General features: G+C 55.3%; 1 protein-coding gene across 2 annotated transcripts in view; it reads right to left on the bottom strand.

Annotated features, from left to right (window-relative positions):
* The window catches only part of Myo15b (myosin XVB), a 31145-nt gene that overhangs the window by 11573 nt on the left and 2406 nt on the right, over positions 1-17166 (bottom strand). For both annotated transcript variants that reach the window (XM_071603761.1, XM_071603762.1), the window contains exons 2-28: positions 17077-17140; positions 16731-16840; positions 16489-16563; positions 16089-16185; positions 15707-15810; positions 15285-15555; positions 15012-15173; positions 14309-14422; positions 14137-14195; positions 13931-14063; positions 12318-12413; positions 11953-12084; positions 9448-9573; positions 8014-8091; positions 7695-7810; positions 7562-7607; positions 7322-7446; positions 6135-6249; positions 5792-5958; positions 3301-3394; positions 2599-2664; positions 2240-2297; positions 1986-2116; positions 1109-1204; positions 773-1008; positions 513-691; positions 240-312 (exon numbers count right to left, since the gene is read on the bottom strand). In XM_071603761.1, the coding sequence (XP_071459862.1) occupies positions 240-312; positions 513-691; positions 773-1008; positions 1109-1204; positions 1986-2116; positions 2240-2297; positions 2599-2664; positions 3301-3394; positions 5792-5958; positions 6135-6249; positions 7322-7446; positions 7562-7607; positions 7695-7810; positions 8014-8091; positions 9448-9573; positions 11953-12084; positions 12318-12413; positions 13931-14063; positions 14137-14195; positions 14309-14422; positions 15012-15173; positions 15285-15555; positions 15707-15810; positions 16089-16185; positions 16489-16563; positions 16731-16840; positions 17077-17140 (3123 nt within the window). The remainder of the gene's footprint in view (positions 1-239; positions 313-512; positions 692-772; positions 1009-1108; positions 1205-1985; positions 2117-2239; positions 2298-2598; positions 2665-3300; positions 3395-5791; positions 5959-6134; positions 6250-7321; positions 7447-7561; positions 7608-7694; positions 7811-8013; positions 8092-9447; positions 9574-11952; positions 12085-12317; positions 12414-13930; positions 14064-14136; positions 14196-14308; positions 14423-15011; positions 15174-15284; positions 15556-15706; positions 15811-16088; positions 16186-16488; positions 16564-16730; positions 16841-17076; positions 17141-17166) is intronic.

Below are 17166 nucleotides of genomic sequence, written 5' to 3'. Positions count from 1 at the left end.
ATCCACAGAACTACTGAGTGAGGATTTGGACCCGGGCTCTGGCGCATCCCCTCCACTCTGCTCCCCATCTGGAATCCACGGTCTGACCCACTCATTTACCTTAACCCAGCCCCCTCCCTGACCCTGGGGAGAAGCCTCAGTCCCTGAGCCCTAGGAGGTGTGTGGCACGAGGGAGGGAGAACAAGGATGGGGACAAGCGTTAGCTCTGGTCCCAATGGCCCCCAGCCTGATCCTCATACCTGCTCTGTAGGATCCACCCGGCAAATTGCTCCCCTGTGGTCCAGGACTCCACCTCGGCCGAATAGCACTCCTCTGCAAGGGAGGAGGTGGGACAAGGGTGAGGGACAGCAGGGTCCACCCTGGCAGCCAGGGGCTACTGTCCTGGGAGGAATCCAAAAGCAGAGGAGAGGGGAGATCAGAGTGACATGGGGCAGGGGGCAGCAGGAAGACCAGAGCAGGAAGGGAGCTGAGAGGGTAGAGGGCGGGGAGGCCTGGCAGGAGGGGGCCATCACCATTGAAGGTGAAGACATCCAGCGCCATGCGGCCCCTCCGCCATCCTGCCTTCCACTCGAGCTGGGTGGGTGCGTGGGCCCGTGCAGCCCCAGGGGCCAGCGGTGTCTGCTCCAGGGCTCCCAGCAGCTTGTGTTGGCATACTGCCGCCATGCCCTGGGGGGCCTGGTCCGAAACGAATCTGCAGGGACAGTACCGGGTTGCAGTAGAGGAGAGGCGTGTGGACCCTGCCCCCCAGGTCCCCTGCTGCCGATCCCATTACTTGAGCAGTGGCTTCTGCAGGGCGGGCATTGGGGGGAAGGCGCTGAGCAGGACAGCCATGAGGGCCCAGCCGCGCTGGCTCGGTTGCTCGTCAGGGTTCTGCCAGAGCTGGGACACGAGCTGGCTGAAGAGCTCGTTCCGCAGCCCTGGCCGGCGCTGCCCCTGCCTCACCAGGTAGGTACCCATGGTCTGCTCCTGCCAGGACTGCAGGGACCCGTCTCCCAGGAACCGCAGCATCTGCCACACAATGCCAGGCCAGAGCAGGAGGGACAGGACTCTCATGTGCTGCCCTGTCCCTGGAGGGTCCACACTGTCCCCTCCCCAATGTGTCACTCACCACCTTGTTGATGTCCAGAGCAAGTTGGGGGTTCTCACCATCCAGCTGGGTCAGGGGCTTGGCCAGCAGCTGCCCTGGACTGGGCAGGGATGGCTCCTGCAGGGAAGAAGGGTGACATGGCATTTGTCCTCTGTGCTGATCAGCGGGAGGACAGTCCTGGGGACCCGCACAGGAGAAGGAGGGGGACTGGTGCACAAAGACATCTTAGAAATGCATCTTTCTTTTTTTATTTTTATGTGTGTGTGAGTGTGTGTGTGGTGCTGGGGATTGTCCCAGGACCTTGTGCATGTGAGGCAAGCACTCTACCAACTGAGCTGTATCCCCAGCCCAGAAATGCATCTTAACAAATCTTTGATTAGATTGAGATCCATATGTAGAGAAAGCACAGAAAAGGATAAAAAAAAGAAAATGAAAACCACCATTAACATCCTACTGCCAGAGAGAACCAGAGTAAGCCTTTTAGCCTCTCTCATCTTCCTTTCTGTGCCTAGATACACATACCCTAGCATCCCCACTTTTGGGTGTTTTTTTTTTTTTTAAGCAAAATTGGGATCCTACTACATGTGCAGCGTGGAATCCTGCTTTTGATTTGAACGCTGCCTCCCAGACAGTTTCCTTTGCTTTGAACATTCTTAAGGACACGACTTCAATGGCGGAACAATACCACAGGTAGGCACCCAGGTGTGGCCTCACAGATGGAAATAACTCTATGGTGACACATCTCGGTTTAATGGGTATTTTCAGATCTGTCCAGCTGCACCCACAGCCCGGGTGACTACAAAGGGTAGAGAAGGTGGGGAGGCCCAGCTCATCCCTGGCATGTGCTGAGACTGGGAACCGCAGGGCCAGCGGGAAGTGCTCAGGCCTGGGGGCCCACCTGGAAGCTGCTAGCGATGAAACTGGAGAAGGGGAATTGGTCAATGTCCCGGGGGAGGGTCAGTCTGGGCCGGGCAGGAACCTCAGGAGGCATGGACTCGGTGATGCTTCCAGCCAGGGCATCCTGGTGACCTGGAAAGGAGCACAGGAGGAAACTGAAGGTACCCAGCACCTATCTCCAGGAAGCTGGCAGGGAGCTCAGGGAGAGGCAGAGTCACTGCACAGTCAAGGGACTGGGGCACCAAGGAGACCCACCTTCTGCTCTCTTCAGCATGGCGGCCAGCTCAGCTGGGATCTCCAAACGCCCCAGCTCCTGGTGGGGAGGAACAAGATACCAGGAACCAAGGGAGGGCACAGAGGCACCTGGTATCCCCCTTCCCCCAGAACAATAGACATCCCCTCCAAAGACCAAGGACTCTGGTCCTACGCACTCAAATAGAGCCCCAAGAGCCTCGGAGGGAGACTGAGGGTGGCTGCTCCTCTGTTCAGGTGACACATAAGGATAGTGACCCTGGCAGCTCCCCTGATTCTCTACCCTCCCCAAAGCTATGTCAGGCTCAGCAGGCTCAGACCCCCTCCCCCAAGGAGTCCCTTCCCAGTCCCAGGCCACCTACCATGCTTGACGCTTTCTCCAAGGCCCCACCACTGTGCCGACCACACTGGCCACGCGGCTGGCCAAGCTGTGGGGGAGATGCAGGAAGAGCTGACTCCCTACCCAGCCCCACATAAACACCACCGTGAGCCTCCCAACGGCACTTCCCCAGTTCCACAGGTCAGAGTCCCCTCCTGCCTGCTGGAGGCCCTGATTCCAAAAAAGGATCGGCACAGACCCAGAGGGGCCACTTGTCTGCCAAGTGGCCAGTTTGTTCCTATCTGACCCCAGCCCTTCAGAGCTCTCACCTGCCTCCTCACTGTGCACGTCACTGCCCGTCTGCCAGGACTCAGGGAAGAGGACAGGAGGACGGGAAGAAATGGTCCCAGAGGACAAAGTTCAGCCAGGGAGGCGCCAGGGAGGGAGGCACTATGTGGGCACTGACCTTTGAGCGGCTTTATGGGCCTCAAATTGGAGTCATCAGGCAAGAGGGGGAGAACAAGGGGCCCACGGGAGGGACAGAGGGAATGGAAGAGACTCCAGGCAAGAAAGAAGACAGTAGACTCCCAGGTCCCAGATTGCCCTGGCCAGAGAAGAAACAGGGAAGAGTTCAACGTGGTCTCCGAGACCTCAGTTCTTGTGAGGCTGGGCTGGGGGCAGATACTGTTGAGATTTAGACACCCTGAGCTTCCCTAGCCCAGTATCTGTCCCCCATACCCCTCACCTGCAGCCTCTGCCGTCTCTGGCACAGGGGCTGGACCACAAGGAGGATGGTGTTCAGCTGTCCCAGAGCCACTCGACGCCGGAGGTACCGCTTCCTGGAGGCCAGGGAGTGTGATGAGGCTCCAAATTTATACCTACTGCCTGGTACTCAATCCCTCCAAGCCTAGACATTATGTAAATCTGACTCTGGACCATGAAGCCCCTGAACGCTTAACAGAAGCAACAAGAAAAGAACAGGACATTGTGAAAAAGGAACAGGTAAATGGAGCGGCTGTTTGGCAAAAGGGGATCAAGACCTGACTCCTGAGCTGGATTACCTGGATCTAAATCATTCCCTGCTAATTAGTCAATGTGACTGTGGATAAATTATTCTACCTCTTTGTTTTACTATAGAACTTACAAAGTTAAAAAGTGACCTCATAAATTTAAATAAGAGATCCCAGAAAAGGGAATATGAAAATAAAATAGCTTTCAGAATTTCCCAGTCATAGGAAGACTTGTCAAAGGAGGAATCCTGAACAGTATAAACATAAAAATAGGGCCAAGGGCGTGGCTCAGTGGTAAAGCACTCGCCTAGCTGTGTGAGGCCCTGAGTTTGATCCCCTGCACTGCAAAAACAAAAACAAAACAAAGAAACAAAAGCTCAGTGGTGAAGCGCTCACCTAGCACGTACAAGGCCCTGGGTTCCATCCTCAGCACCACATAAAAATAAATAAACAAAATAAAGGTGTTGTGTCCAATTACAACTAAAAAACAAACAAACAACAACAACAATAAAAAAGACCCTGCAACTTTTTGTGGCTGAAAGGGCACTATGAACAGGGTGAAAAGACAAACCACAGAATAAGAAACTATTTGCAAATCACATATTTGATAACGGCTTAATATCCAGGAAATAAAACGAACTCCTACAGCTCAACATCAGGAACAGCCCATTTAAAAGCTAAGCAGGGGACTTAAATAGATCTCTCTCCAAAGAAGACAAATAATGGCTAAAAAGCACACAAACAAATGCTCAATGGCATCGGTCACTAGAAAAATAAAAATCAAAACCATGAGTTAGCAGTCACATTCACTAGGATGGGCATGATGTAAAAACACAAAAAATGACAGGTATTGCCAACGATATAGAGAAACTGGAACCTTGTACATTGCTGGTAGGAACAAACATGACGCAGCCACTATGGGAAACAGTCCAGCAGCTCCCCGAAAAGTTCGACACAGAAATGACCACGCAGTCCAGCAATTCCACTCTTAGGTACAAACCCCAGAGATTTAAAAACAGAGCCTAGAGCCAGGCATGGTGGTACCCGCCTGTAATCCCAACAACTTGGGAGGCTGAGGCAGGAGGATCGCATGTCCAAGGCCAGCCTCGGGAACTGAGTGAGGCCCTAAGCAACTCAGCAAGAGCCCGTCTCAAAATAAAAAAAATAAAAAACAGGCTAGAGATGTGGCCCAGTGGTTAAGCAATCCCTAGTACAACAAAACAAAACAGAGCCTAGAACACACACTTGTTTACCTGTATTTATAGCAGCATTATTCAGAAATAATAGAAACAACCCAAATATCTATCAATGGATAACCTGATAAATAACGTGTGGCCAATCCATACAATGGAACATTATTCAGCCATAAAAAGAAATGAAGTTTTGATCTATGCTTCAACACAGATGGACACAAAAAGCCTTATGCTAATAAAATAAGCCAGATATAAAAGGATCCTCCTATAAGTCAACTTACATGAAACATCCCGAATAGAGGCAGAAAGTAGGTTGGAAGCTAGCACAGGTCAAGGGCGGGAGGAAGAGGGAGTCTGTGCAGTGGTTACAGTTTGTGTTCGTTCAATGGAAAAGTTTTGGAAATGAGCAGGGATGACCGTTGCCCCTCTCGGAGGGTCCCCTGGTGTTGTCCACACAGAGCAGTCTCCACTTTATTCTCAGTCCTAGTCATCCCTTGGGGTGACTAGGGGCTGAGTTAACCACCCCGGGAGGCACCATCCTGCTGCCATCACCCCTGTGTCCCAGTGTGTGGCATGAATGGGTGACGATGGCTGTGGAGGGTCAACAGGAGCTGATGGGGGAATGGGAGTCAGCGGGGAGGAGGGCAGCACCATGGGCCTGAGAAGCCCGTGCGTGGCTGCCTTGCACGCCAGGCAAGAGCTCTACCACTGGCCCACACCTCCAGCGCCTGATTTAAATGACCCTTCCTGCTGCAGGGTGGAGGACAGACTAGAAAAGAGCGGGTCAAGGAGTTGGACCCATAGTTCAGGTGGCCTCTCAGGTAGCCTCTTGTGCCTGGGGTACTCAAGCAGAGGCTGCCTGGCATGGCAGGAATGCTGTCAGGAGGAGTCCAGAGCAGATGGGATGTCTCTGGGGCAGGCAGAATTACCTTGGGACCCTACCTCCCCAACACTGCCCCAACACCTTGAGGAGGAGCCCGTGGCCTCTTCCCTAAGGCCTCCTCCCTAATCAGCCCTGGCTCCAGTGGCCCACCTGGCCTGGACCCCGCGCACACGAGCCTGTATCCGGGGCAGGAGGCGGAGGCGCTGGCGGGAGACGCGGGCACGGAGGCCCCGGTGCAGGGTGAACAGAGGAGCCTGGGTGCGCCTCTGTGCCCACAGCCTCTCCAGCTGCTGCCAGCCCCTCTCCTGCAGCAGGACCTGTGGGTAAGGTCGTGGCTGCAGTGGAACAGGCAGGGGACCAGTGCCCACCTGCTCTCCTCCTCTTTCCTCAGCCTCCTCCCTCCCAGCCACACTGTGCTCTGGGGTGCCTGCCACCCAGCCCCTCTCCACCCGCCACTGCCCGCCCCACTGCATCCTTGCATACACACACCCACCTTAGTGGCCCCGAGGTGATAGAATGGTGACTCAGCCCCCAGCACCTGACAGAGGATGGCGCCACACCTGTCCCGATCGGAGTCCTCCTGTCCTTCCTTCCCCAGGGCCTGGAACCTGCCCCAAGGAGGCAGAGCCAGGTCAGGACAGCTTCTTAGCTCCTTTGACACTGGTTTGCACCCAAGCCCCTCCGTATTCATTTAGTTCCTGGGTCATTCACAATGTGGAAATCCTGCCATACTAGGCGCATGGCTGGGTGCTGAGACCTGGCTGTGAACAGGGCTCTCCTCGGCTCTGGGGAGGAGACAGGTGGTTGGAATACGGTGCACAGATAGGGCCATAAGACCAGTCCTGGGCTGTGGAAGCAACAGGAATGTGATCCTGAAGCTTGGTGAGTCCTGGTGGCCGGCACACCCTTACGCAGCGGGTGTCAAGGCGTGGTTTTGGAAGGGAGGTTGGGGGAAGCCCCAGAGCAGCAGGGGATGCTCACCACAGACCTTCAGACAGACCTGGACTGTGCTGAGAGGACAGCTGTACCCCAAAACCCCCCACCCAGCCTCAGGGCTTCCTGGAGGAGGTGGCAATGCTGCATCTGGTAAGTGTCCAAAGGGCAGGGAGGAACCTTCCCTGACTGGCTTTCTCAGTGTCTGGCTCAAATACAGGCACACACACCTGGTAGCCCTTCAGGGGGCGCCTGCAAGGCCATCCAGTCAGTGGCAAAGGCCAAATAGGCAAAAAACACAAGTCACCAGCTTTTCTAGCAGTTTCTGAACTCCCCAGAGCCGCCCAGTGTTCCTAGGGCTGACCCAAGTCTGTGTGCACCTGAAGGGCTCTGCTCTCCCTGTCCTCCCTTCCCATGTCACTAATTCAGCCAGCACTTCCTGAACACCGACTGTGTCCCTTGGCTACACTGTGAGCCCCCAGGACAGGCTTTGCCAACCTCATCCCTGGTCCCTGGGCATTAGCGCCAGAGAGGCGTGTGGGATGGAGAAGGGCCCGTGAGTGCAGCAGGGTGAGAAGGGTGATGGGAAGGGAGAAGGAAGGTTGGATGCCAGGCCCAGGGTCCCAGGGAAAGTGGGTCCCTCCCTCCAGGAAGGAGCCCAGGTCTCCCAGGTCGGCCTGGGAGCCTCCCTGTCAGCCCTGCCCCCCCAGGTGCTGGGCCCCGGGAGGCCCCGCCCTGAGGCCCTACCTGGCCAGGAATGCCTGGAAGGGCATGCGCACAGGGAAGTGGGCACTGCGGGTGCCTATGGCCTCCAGGATGCCCGCCTGGTGCAGCTGCTCTGCCACATGTCCCACATCAAAGAGGCCTGGGATCTGGGGCCAGAGAGCGCCAGTGAGAGGAGGGGCTGAGGGCTCTGCGTCCAGGGGAGCAAGGGAAAGGGGCAGGGCCGGGCAGTGTGGGGAAGGCCCTGGGACCCCGGGAGCTCACCTTTCCAGGGTTGGGGTCAAGGCACTGGATGAAATAGATGTGGCTCCTGCTAAATGGAAGGGGAGGTCACTGGGCACAGACCAGCCCCCATTCAACTTCCGGGGGCCTTGTGGGGGAGCACCATAACCCTCACCTGCCCAGCCGGGCTAGGAGGTCTCCTAGGGACTTCTGGAAGCGAGAGGTCAGCGTGGATTGTCCTGGCCCTCCTCCAGCCCAGGGCTCTGCTTCCTGGAACAGGCTGCGTACCAGCTGTGGGGCAAGACAGGGCTGAGGCCCCCCGAGGCCCGCCCACCTGCCCCACAGCCCTGGGGACCCAGGCAGGCCAGCTCTGGCACACTGAGCCTGTCATGCAGGGCGCTGGGGCTTGAGGGCCAGCCCCTTTGGCAAGGGCATACGGGGAGGAGGACAATGGGGACAGAGTATGGAGGGGCAGGGCTGAGGCTGCAGGGCACCTGGAGCTGGCTCTGAGCAAGCATTCCCACCACGGCAGCGTCCAGGTGGTCCCGGTTTCTGTTCAAGAACTTGTGGACCTACAGGAGACATGAGTAAGCAGGCCGGGAAGCGAGAAGGCTGTGCGTGGTGGCCAGACTCCCGCAGGAGGAGGGCAGCCTCTCTCCAGCATCAGAAGGCCCCTGGTCAGCTGTGCAGGCCTCTCACAGCCCTGAGGCGGCCACTGGACTGGCTGTTCCGTTCCGTGGATGCCACTCCTCATGAATGCCGTTCCCCTTTCGGGGCAGGGCGTTTTCCTACCTGGGAGAGCAAATCACCCCTTCTTGACTTTTCAGTATTTTATTGGTTACTTTCCTGCATTTCTTCTCCAGATAAAGCTTCGGAATAATTTTTATCAACAATCCATTTCCCCTTCTGTAAGAATTCCATCAGTTTTGGCTGGAAAGGCAATGACTTTTCTAGATTGACTAGGCAAGAACGGACCACATTGTGGTTTATCTTCCTTTTTTTTTTTTTTTTTTGCGGGGGGCGGGTACCAGGGATGGAACTCAGAGGCACTTGACCATTGAGCCTCACCCAAGCCCTATTTTGTATTTTATTTAGAGACAGGTCTCACTGAGTTGCTTAGCACCTCGCTTTTGCTGAGGCTGGCTTTTAATTTGTGATCCTCCTGCCTCAGCCTCCCAAGCCACCAGGATTACAGGTGTGTGCCACCGTGCCCGGCTTGTCTTCCATTTTTAAGTCTTCTTTTTTTGATATTCAGAGTTGTGTTTTGGAACCTAGGGCCTTGCACGAGCCAGGCAAGTGCTCTACCCCTGAGCTACGTTCCCGGTCTTCACAGTTGTCTTTATTAACTCCCAGGTAGTTTTTGTTTTCTTCTACAACCAGAGCATGCCCTCGCCGCCAGGGATCCTCCTTGACGCTTCCCACCTCAAGTCTATCACACTGTACCCTCCTGCATCCAGGAATCCTCCCGTCAGGGACTCTCCTCTTGGGAAGTCCTCGGTAGATGTGAAACTCGGAGCAGGACAGGGAAGTCCATTCAGTGAGCAACTAGCAGGCCCCTCAGTGCTACTGCATTTAATACTCGTGCCAATGCTGTAGGACCGACTTTCATGCCCACTTTACCGATGAGGAAAAGGAGGCCCGGCAGGCAAAGTGCCTGGGTTCTCGGCCGCGGCCCAGGCCTGTGCTTTGCCTCTACATCTGGAAGGTCCCAAGGCTTTGACCCTGTCGCCCCAAGATGTTCACACAGAATCCAAAAATCATGCTCAGAACTGAGTGGAGCCGATGGCCCAGGTGGGGACACAGGGCTAAGCATGAGAAGTGCCTCTCACCCATATCCTCTCACCTGTCAAGTGACTCAGTTTAGGAGGGGACATGAAGGTCACGTCACCTCATTGATCCACCCTGGAGTCTGTCCCTAGGCCAGATACCTGGTAGGTGACTGTCCCAGCGTAGTGCCGCACTGTGAAGATGGGCAGGGGCAGCTGAGGCTTGGCGTAGCTTGGGTGATCACCATGGTGATAGTGGCACTTCTGGAGGAAGGTGTGGTCTGTGGCCTGATAAGGGGATGAGTGGCACCTCCTCAGGCTTTGCACACACTGTCCCCTGCAGAGACTGCACTCCCTCCCAGTGACCCCAGGACCATATGCCCTGAATATAAGGGAGGTCTTGTCCCCCCAAACTCTCCTCAGACAGGAAGAGTGACTATTGAGTCGCTCGAAAGGTGTCTCTCCCTTTTCTTTTTCTTTTCCCTTCTCCAGTGCTGGGGACTGAACCCAGGGGTGCGCCACCACTGAGCTATACCCCGGCCCTTTTAATCTTATTTTGAGACGGGGTCTTTCTTTCTAAGTTGTCGAAGCTGACCTCAAATTTGTGTCAGTACTAGATTTGGCAGCTCGAGGAGGATGCCTGAAGGGTCACTTAAAGGAAACAGGAGCCAGGGGACTTTAAGACAGATGCAGCAATTACTGCGGATGTAGGATCGCACAATTACAGCTTCTAAATGAGTATTTCAAACATTATTTTCCACATGTAACCAGGCAGAGCTTACTTGACGGAGCTAATGAACACATGGCAATCAATCAGGGGAGTCTGACTCCTGCTGCCCACAGGAGAGCCATGGCTCAGACCCACCCAGTGCTGCGTTTCAAATAGCATAGAACTAGAGGGGGTCTCAAGCCTTGGAAAACCATGCTAGGTGCTCCAAAAGTAGCCTTGCGGCCTCAAAGACACCAGTGACAAGTTTTAATAAGACATCGTGGGCCAGGCAAGGTGATGCACTCCTGTAATCCCAGCTACTCAGGGGGCTGAGCGGGAGGATCACAAGTCTGAGGCTGGCCTCAGCAACTCACTGAGACTCTGTCTCAAAATAAAGTGGAAACAAGGCTGGAGGTGTAGCTCAATAGCAGGGCGCTTGCCTAGCATGTGTGAAGCCCTGGGTTCAATTCCCAGTACTCACTACTCACCAAAAAAAAAAAAAAAAAAGTAACGTGAGCAGGGGGAAAAGCAATCCTTTACAAATTAATATACTGTCTTATCTAGTAAGGGATTTCAAATATGTTTGAGTTTCATAAATGAATGTTGGCCTGGGGATATAGCTCAGCAATACAACACTTGCATAGCATGTGTGAGACCCGGTTCAATCCCCAGAACCAGAAAACAAACGATAAATGAAAGTTACAGGTGGGGGCAGTGGTGCACTCCTGTAATCCCAGTGGCTCAGGAGGCTGAGGCAGGAGGATTATAGGTTCAAAGCCAGGCTCAGCAACTTGGCAAGGCCCTGAGCAACTTAGAACCTGTCTCAAAATAAACAATATAAAAAAAAGGCTAGGAATGCGGCTCAGTGGTTAAGCACCCTTGGATTCAATTCCTCATATCAAAAAAAAAAAAAAAAGTTACATATTAAGGTAATATGTTACATATCAGTATCTATTATATATTAACACTTAAGTACTACATTGATATCATGGTGACTATCATCTATGATATGTGATATGAATGATCATAATTATGTGTTGGATTATTCTACCATTATTTTTCATTTCTGACCTCTAATTGGGACAACGGGCATGGCTTATATTCAGGGTCATGATATATTTAACTTTTATAGATATTCCTGTTCTACCTTCTGGCCTCAGTTCCCAAAGAAGGCCTGGGACCCACATATGTTCTTAGAGCCTCACAAATCCACCCACAGATCATGCATGTGGGTTTTATATCAGCTTCTGCATTTTTGGCTTAGGGTTTTCTATACCCCTTCCCGCGCTGTGCTGGGGATGGAACCCCAGGGCTTTGCATGAGCTAGGCAAGCGCTCTGCCACTCAGCTACATCCTCAACCCCATCCTCCTTTTTAAAGACATGATCTTGGTTGGGGCTGTAGCTCAGTGGCAGAGCGCTTGCCTAGCATGTGTGAAGCACTGGGTTCGATTCCCAGCACCACATAAAAATAAACAAAGGCATTCTGTCCATTTACAACTACAAAAAAAAAAAAAAAAAGACATGATCTTTCTAAGTTGCCCAGGCTGGCCTTAACCCTCCTGCCTCAGCCTGCTGGGCTGGGACTGCAGGTGTACACCACTGCACCCAGCCTTTTCCTTTTAAATCAGCATTTCTGGGCTCTACGGTCTCTCTTTGCTCACCTTTTATCCTTAGCATACTTCCTGGCACAGAAATTCATTATCAAACTCTTTTTTTAATATTTATTTTTCAGTTGTAGCTGGACTCAATACCTTTATTTATTTATTTTTATGTGGTGCTGAGGATCGAACCAAGGGCTTCGCATGTGCTAGGTGAGCGCTCTACCACTGAGCCACAACCCCAGCCCCCCATTTTCAAATTCTTAAGGGTCTCTGGATCCCATAACCTCTACGAGGTTCCAGCCTGGCCAACCAGGGCCCCTACTCCTTGTCCCTGACACTGGGGCCCCAGCCCTCACCTGGGACAGCCAGGTCTGGGCATCCAGGATCCTCAGGAGGCTGTGGGGATGGTCTACTAGGAGGTCCAGGCAGGACTCCCTCAAAGGCTGAAGGAGGGGCACCCAGGGCAGCAGCTCCCGCCGACACTCCTCCTGGGAACAAACAGCTTTTGGCCATTTACGATCTACGTCCCCAGGGACCCCCTGAGCTGAAGCAGGGCTCACCTTCCCATTTTATAGATGGGTGAACTCAGTTCAGGAGAACCCAGCCATCCCATGAAAGGGGGACTCGGGCAAGCTCTCATGCATCACTTTTCCTTTACCAAGGTGGCCTCTGCACTGGGCAGTGCCCTGGCACCCGTGCTGTCTGTGCTCAGCTCTCCTACCTCCTCCTGGGCCAGCAGCACTCGGCTGGAGAAGAGCTGCAGGTGCTCGCTGGCGAGGTTGTTGCACAGCTGCTCCAGGCTGTTCACCTGCAGCGCCTGGGGCACGGGATAGTGGGGACAGCGGGGACAGCGAGGTGAGCACACATGGCAGGTGGGGCCAGCGCAGGTGGGGGCTGCACACAGGCCTGTGCCCTTTGTTCCCTCCCCTAGGAGCTGTCCCATCCTCTCCAGGGCTCAGGGAGAAACAGTGCCCCAGGATTGATGCTGCAGCCAATAGGATGGGGTCCAAAGGCCCTGGCACAACACGCAGCCCACCTCAGCCCTGACCCAGCCACAAGCCCAGCCTCCCTCCAGCTGCCCACACCCTTGCCTCTGCTCCAGCCCACTGTGAGCCTTCGGGGCTCTGCTCATAGCCATCCTTGGGTCCAGACAGTGCCTTTGCCCACTACCTAGCTTGCTATCAGAATCCCACGTCCTCATAAGCAGAGTTTCAGGCTGCCACCTCCAGGAAGCCCTCCAGCCTTCCTCCCAAAGGGACTATGTGCCTTCCTCTGTGCAGCTCAGTGCTTGACTATAAGCCCAGCAGAGCACCCCTTCATGCATTTGTACACCCCAAACAGCACACATGCAAGCACACACCCCCCTCACAGGTGGGGATAGTCACTGAGAACGTATTGTGGGGGGCAGGATGGACAGGAGCAGGGAACAGTGCCCATCCAGCCACCTCCTCTCCCTCCACCCCCCTCCTTGCTGCCTTGAAGAAGTGAATTTTCTGGAAAGGGGTGCGGAGCGCGTGACAACTCAGGGAGATCTGGGGGACTCTCCCTCTCCCCTCCCCTCCGGCCGTGTGTAGGGTGAGGCTGTGGGTGAGCCTACCCTGGGGCCTCTGGGGGGCCTCTGTAGGGCTGAACAGGGCAGAACCCTGCAGAGGTTGTGTCAAGAAAGGACAGCAAGGGCAGCGCAGAATGACTGCACTGGGAGCACACAGCTCTCCGGGGCTGTTCTAAGAGGGAGGTCTTGTTATGGTCCCCTGCTTTGCAGATGGCCTCAGACAGGTTAATCAACCTGCAAGAGGTCACAGGATTGAGTGACAGGATTGAAACCTAGGAGCTCCAGAGCTTCCTGAGCCTCTGCTCCACAGAAGGAGGGCAGCATGTGCTGGCAATGGAGATTGGCGTGGGCCTCAGCCTCTCCCAGAGGGCAGCCATGGGGAAGAAAGGAGAAGCCCTGTAGGAAGCCAACCCAGGAGCGTGGCAAGCAGGCAGCTGGAGGTGAATGGAGTGTTCCCTGCCACCCTCAACCAGACTAAAGCACCCAGAGGCCAGGCCTCTGTGTCCCTGGAGCAGCCACCCATCAGGTGCAGAAGAGGCCAGCGAGGGCACAGGGTTAGGTGGGCAGGCAGCTCGGAAATATATCAGTGTGAGGGCTGGGCTGTGGCTCAGTGGCAGAGCGCTTGCCTAGCGTGTGGGCGGCACTGGGTTCGATTCTCAGCACCATATATAAATAAATGAATAAAATAAAGGTCCATAAAGAACTAAAAAAAAAAAATTAAAAAAAAATATATCAGTGTGAGATGGGCATCCCCTGTACTGGGCCCCTCCCAAGGGGGCGACCTCAAAGCCATAGGCGTCCACAACAGTGATGGTGCCCACGCTGCCTTCCTCCTCAGGTGGTGCCAGCTGCCAGTTGATCCTCCTCAAAAGCCAGCTGAAGAGCTGTGAGTACAGGGCCTTGGCCAGGGCATCCCTGTGGGCACAGTGAGTAAGCCACACGCAGCAGAGCACCAGGCCTGGCTTGGTTCTCCCATCCCCAGGGCCACCTGGCATCGATGGCACTTTCCACGGGCAAGGATCTGGAGACCTGGCCATAGGACGTTTCCTGGAGGCCAGAGGAAGTGCATGGGTATGTCAGGCCGGTGGCCCATTCAGGTACCACCCAGCCTGGAGGAGGCCTGGGTTGTCCCCACACCTTCCCAGGACCCTGGGGCTCACCGTGACCCTCCTGGTGACAGCCCCTTCCAGGCGCTCTGGTGGCACCCGGAGTAACCGGGCTGCTGTGTGGATCTCAGCCCAGCTGGACACAGAAGCTACCTCCTGGGACTCCCACTGGACAGAGAAAAGGACAGGGAGAACTCTGTTCATGAAATGGACCTGTTCCCCAGGGCAGGGACAGGAATTTCCTTGTCATGTCAGCTGCCATCATCCAAAGGGATGACAACATGTGGGGGAAATCTGGGTCATGGTGAGCCAGGCCCTGGGTCTGAGGGCCCCCAAGTCAAGTCCTGACTTTCCCTCCTGACTAGCTGGGTGGCTCTGGTGAGTCCCTTCCCTGGGCCTCCACTGCCTTATTGCCAAGGGGAAACAGTAACTCGTAGGTCATGGTGTTTTTATGAGAACTGAGTTAGACAACATGTGCCAAGTGACTTGCCCAGGGCTAGGCACAAAATAACTGCTCAGCTAATGCCAGGTGCTCTACTGATGGGCAGCAGCTGAGTGTAACAGGTACTGGGAAAATGTAGACTCTCCAGGGCTCCGTTTTCTCATCTAAACAATGGGTGTCTCCCTCTTTGGGGACAGCCCAGGGCTCTGTAGGCTCCTACACGTGAGGGCTTGACATTATTTTCATTGTTCTGACTGCGCAAAAAATTACTGCTAATCAGCGTCTCCACTAGCCCTGCCCACAGGGGAAGCCCACCTCTGAAGAAGAAAAGCAGATGTTTCCCAGGTGCAGGACAGTGGCCAGCAAGGCCCAGATTGCAGTCAATTCCTCGGGGCCCAAGCCGAGCACCTGCAGGGCCTTCTCTAGCCCTCTGAAGTCCAGGGCATCATCCTTGCCCTGGAGGCTGCAGGCCTGGCCCTGTAAAGCACAAAGGGGCTGAGGGGGCAGGTCTGGTCTCCCACTGCCTCCCTCGACTCCTCACACCTGGGTTGAGACCTGGCCCTTGAATCACAAGAGCCTTACCCTCACCTGGTTGAGGTAGTAGTAGGTTTCTGGTCCTTGCAGGGAGAGCTGCTCCTGCTCCATGAGATCCAACCCCGCCAGCAGCTCGTAAAAAACATGGAAGCTCCGCTCAGCCTGGGCCTTTGGGAAGACAGACGTAGGTGGAACGATGCCTGGAGGCACGGCCCCCTCACTTTGGGAATTGGGAAGGGGTAGACAGGAGGGCACCCTTACCTGGAATACCACTCTGGAGGTCTCAAGCAGATAATGTGACACAGAGGCTCCCACAATGACACCACTGTGGGCACAGGAGATGGGCCAGGGTGCCCCCATGGTACACTTGGGCCCTGCTTAGGATGGGCCCACGAGAGGCTGGGACCAAGGGCATCAGCCCCAGGCTCCCAGTAAGGGTAACCCATTACAGATGCCAATGGACCCCCATCACTCACCGCTGCAGGCAGAAGCATAAGGCCTGGCCAAAGCGGCTGGCGTTGGCATTGAGGAGAGTCTTGGCATGGCCAAAGCTGCTGAGCACAGGCAGCACATCATCCAGCTGTGGGGAGGAGGGGCGCTTGAGCATCTCTGGGATGACAGTGGTACTGCCTCAAGGGTTCCCTGTGCCTGCTGGCTGTGCTGGGCCCATGGGGGGAGTCAGACCCCTCAGAAAAGTTCCCCAGCCCCCACAACAGGCAATGCCTGGAGCTAACTCCAGGAGAAGCCAGAGACACAAGACCACTGTCCTTTGGCCCAAAGGAAAGGGATGGTCTCTCTTGGACCCCTGGCAAGTGGCCAGTTGCCCCCTGGAGGGAGACAGCTTCAGCCCAGCCTCACCTGGCACCCTCTGTCCCTTGTCTGCTGCTGCTCCAGGCTGCGCAGGAACCGCACAATCTTCTTGGCAGCTTCTGTTTTCCCTGAGCCACTGCGCCCACTGCAGGAGGGAGGAGCTGGGGATGGGTGGAGGCCAGGAGGTTCTCCAGGAAGGAGACTGTGGGACTGCCTCAGTGAACCTGCACAGTGGGGCTGTGCCACTTGGAAGTGACACACTGGAGAACCCCAGAAACATGGATAGATGCAGGGCGTGGAGGTCGAACAGAAAGGGGCCTATGTGGTGACCTCTAGAGCAGACCCCAGTGAAATCCAGAGCTGTCACCCCGTGGTGCACCAGACCTCATGCCCCACCTGCGAGTCCTCAGGGAGGCCTTTGGGCTCAGGCAGGCCAGCCAGCACTCACCTGAGGAGGATGCAGCGGTCCTGCCCAGTGCTCTTAAATAGGCTATAGGCTGCTGCCACGATGGCAAATACGTGTCTGGGGAAGGAGGGCAGAAAGACGGGAAGGTTGCCAGAGATGGGCCTCTAGGCTGCTCCTAGGTATAGGTGGGACATGCCCACAGGCCCCAGGGCCAGTCAATGGGATGTGCTGGGGCCCAGCCACCAGGGAGGTAAACACAAATTTGAAAGACCAAAGGCACATACGGGGTGGTATTGGGGGCCTTCCCAGGGTGGTAGCTGGTTAAGATCTCAGATGAGAAGAGAGGCAGGGGCCGGTGGGGATTCAGAGCCACCAGGAGGGGCCCCCCAAATGTCTGGGGAAGGAAGCAGAAGTTGTTATTGGTGCATGGAGGCAGCAGGAGGAATGCAAGTGGGGGTTATTCCAGCGCTTCCCAGCTGGACCCCACGCTGCTCTGTAGGACCCCAGACAGAGGCTCACCACCCAGCCCAGGCACAAAGAGGAAGGAGAAGCCTTGGGATGCCCAGGAGCCCTCTATTCCCAGGGGAAAGGGAACCCAGCACACCACCCGCTCCTTGTAGGCCCCCATACATAGATGCGGCCCAGGTGAAACCTCTTCTTGAGGCACAGCAGCACAGAGCTGTCACACACCAACCTGTGGGGACAGCAGGGTGGAAGGCA

The sequence above is a fragment of the Marmota flaviventris genome, chromosome 17 (genome assembly GCF_047511675.1).
Source record: "Marmota flaviventris isolate mMarFla1 chromosome 17, mMarFla1.hap1, whole genome shotgun sequence".
NCBI lineage: Eukaryota > Metazoa > Chordata > Mammalia > Rodentia > Sciuridae > Marmota > Marmota flaviventris.
This window is presented reverse-complemented; position numbering and strand designations above follow the sequence as displayed.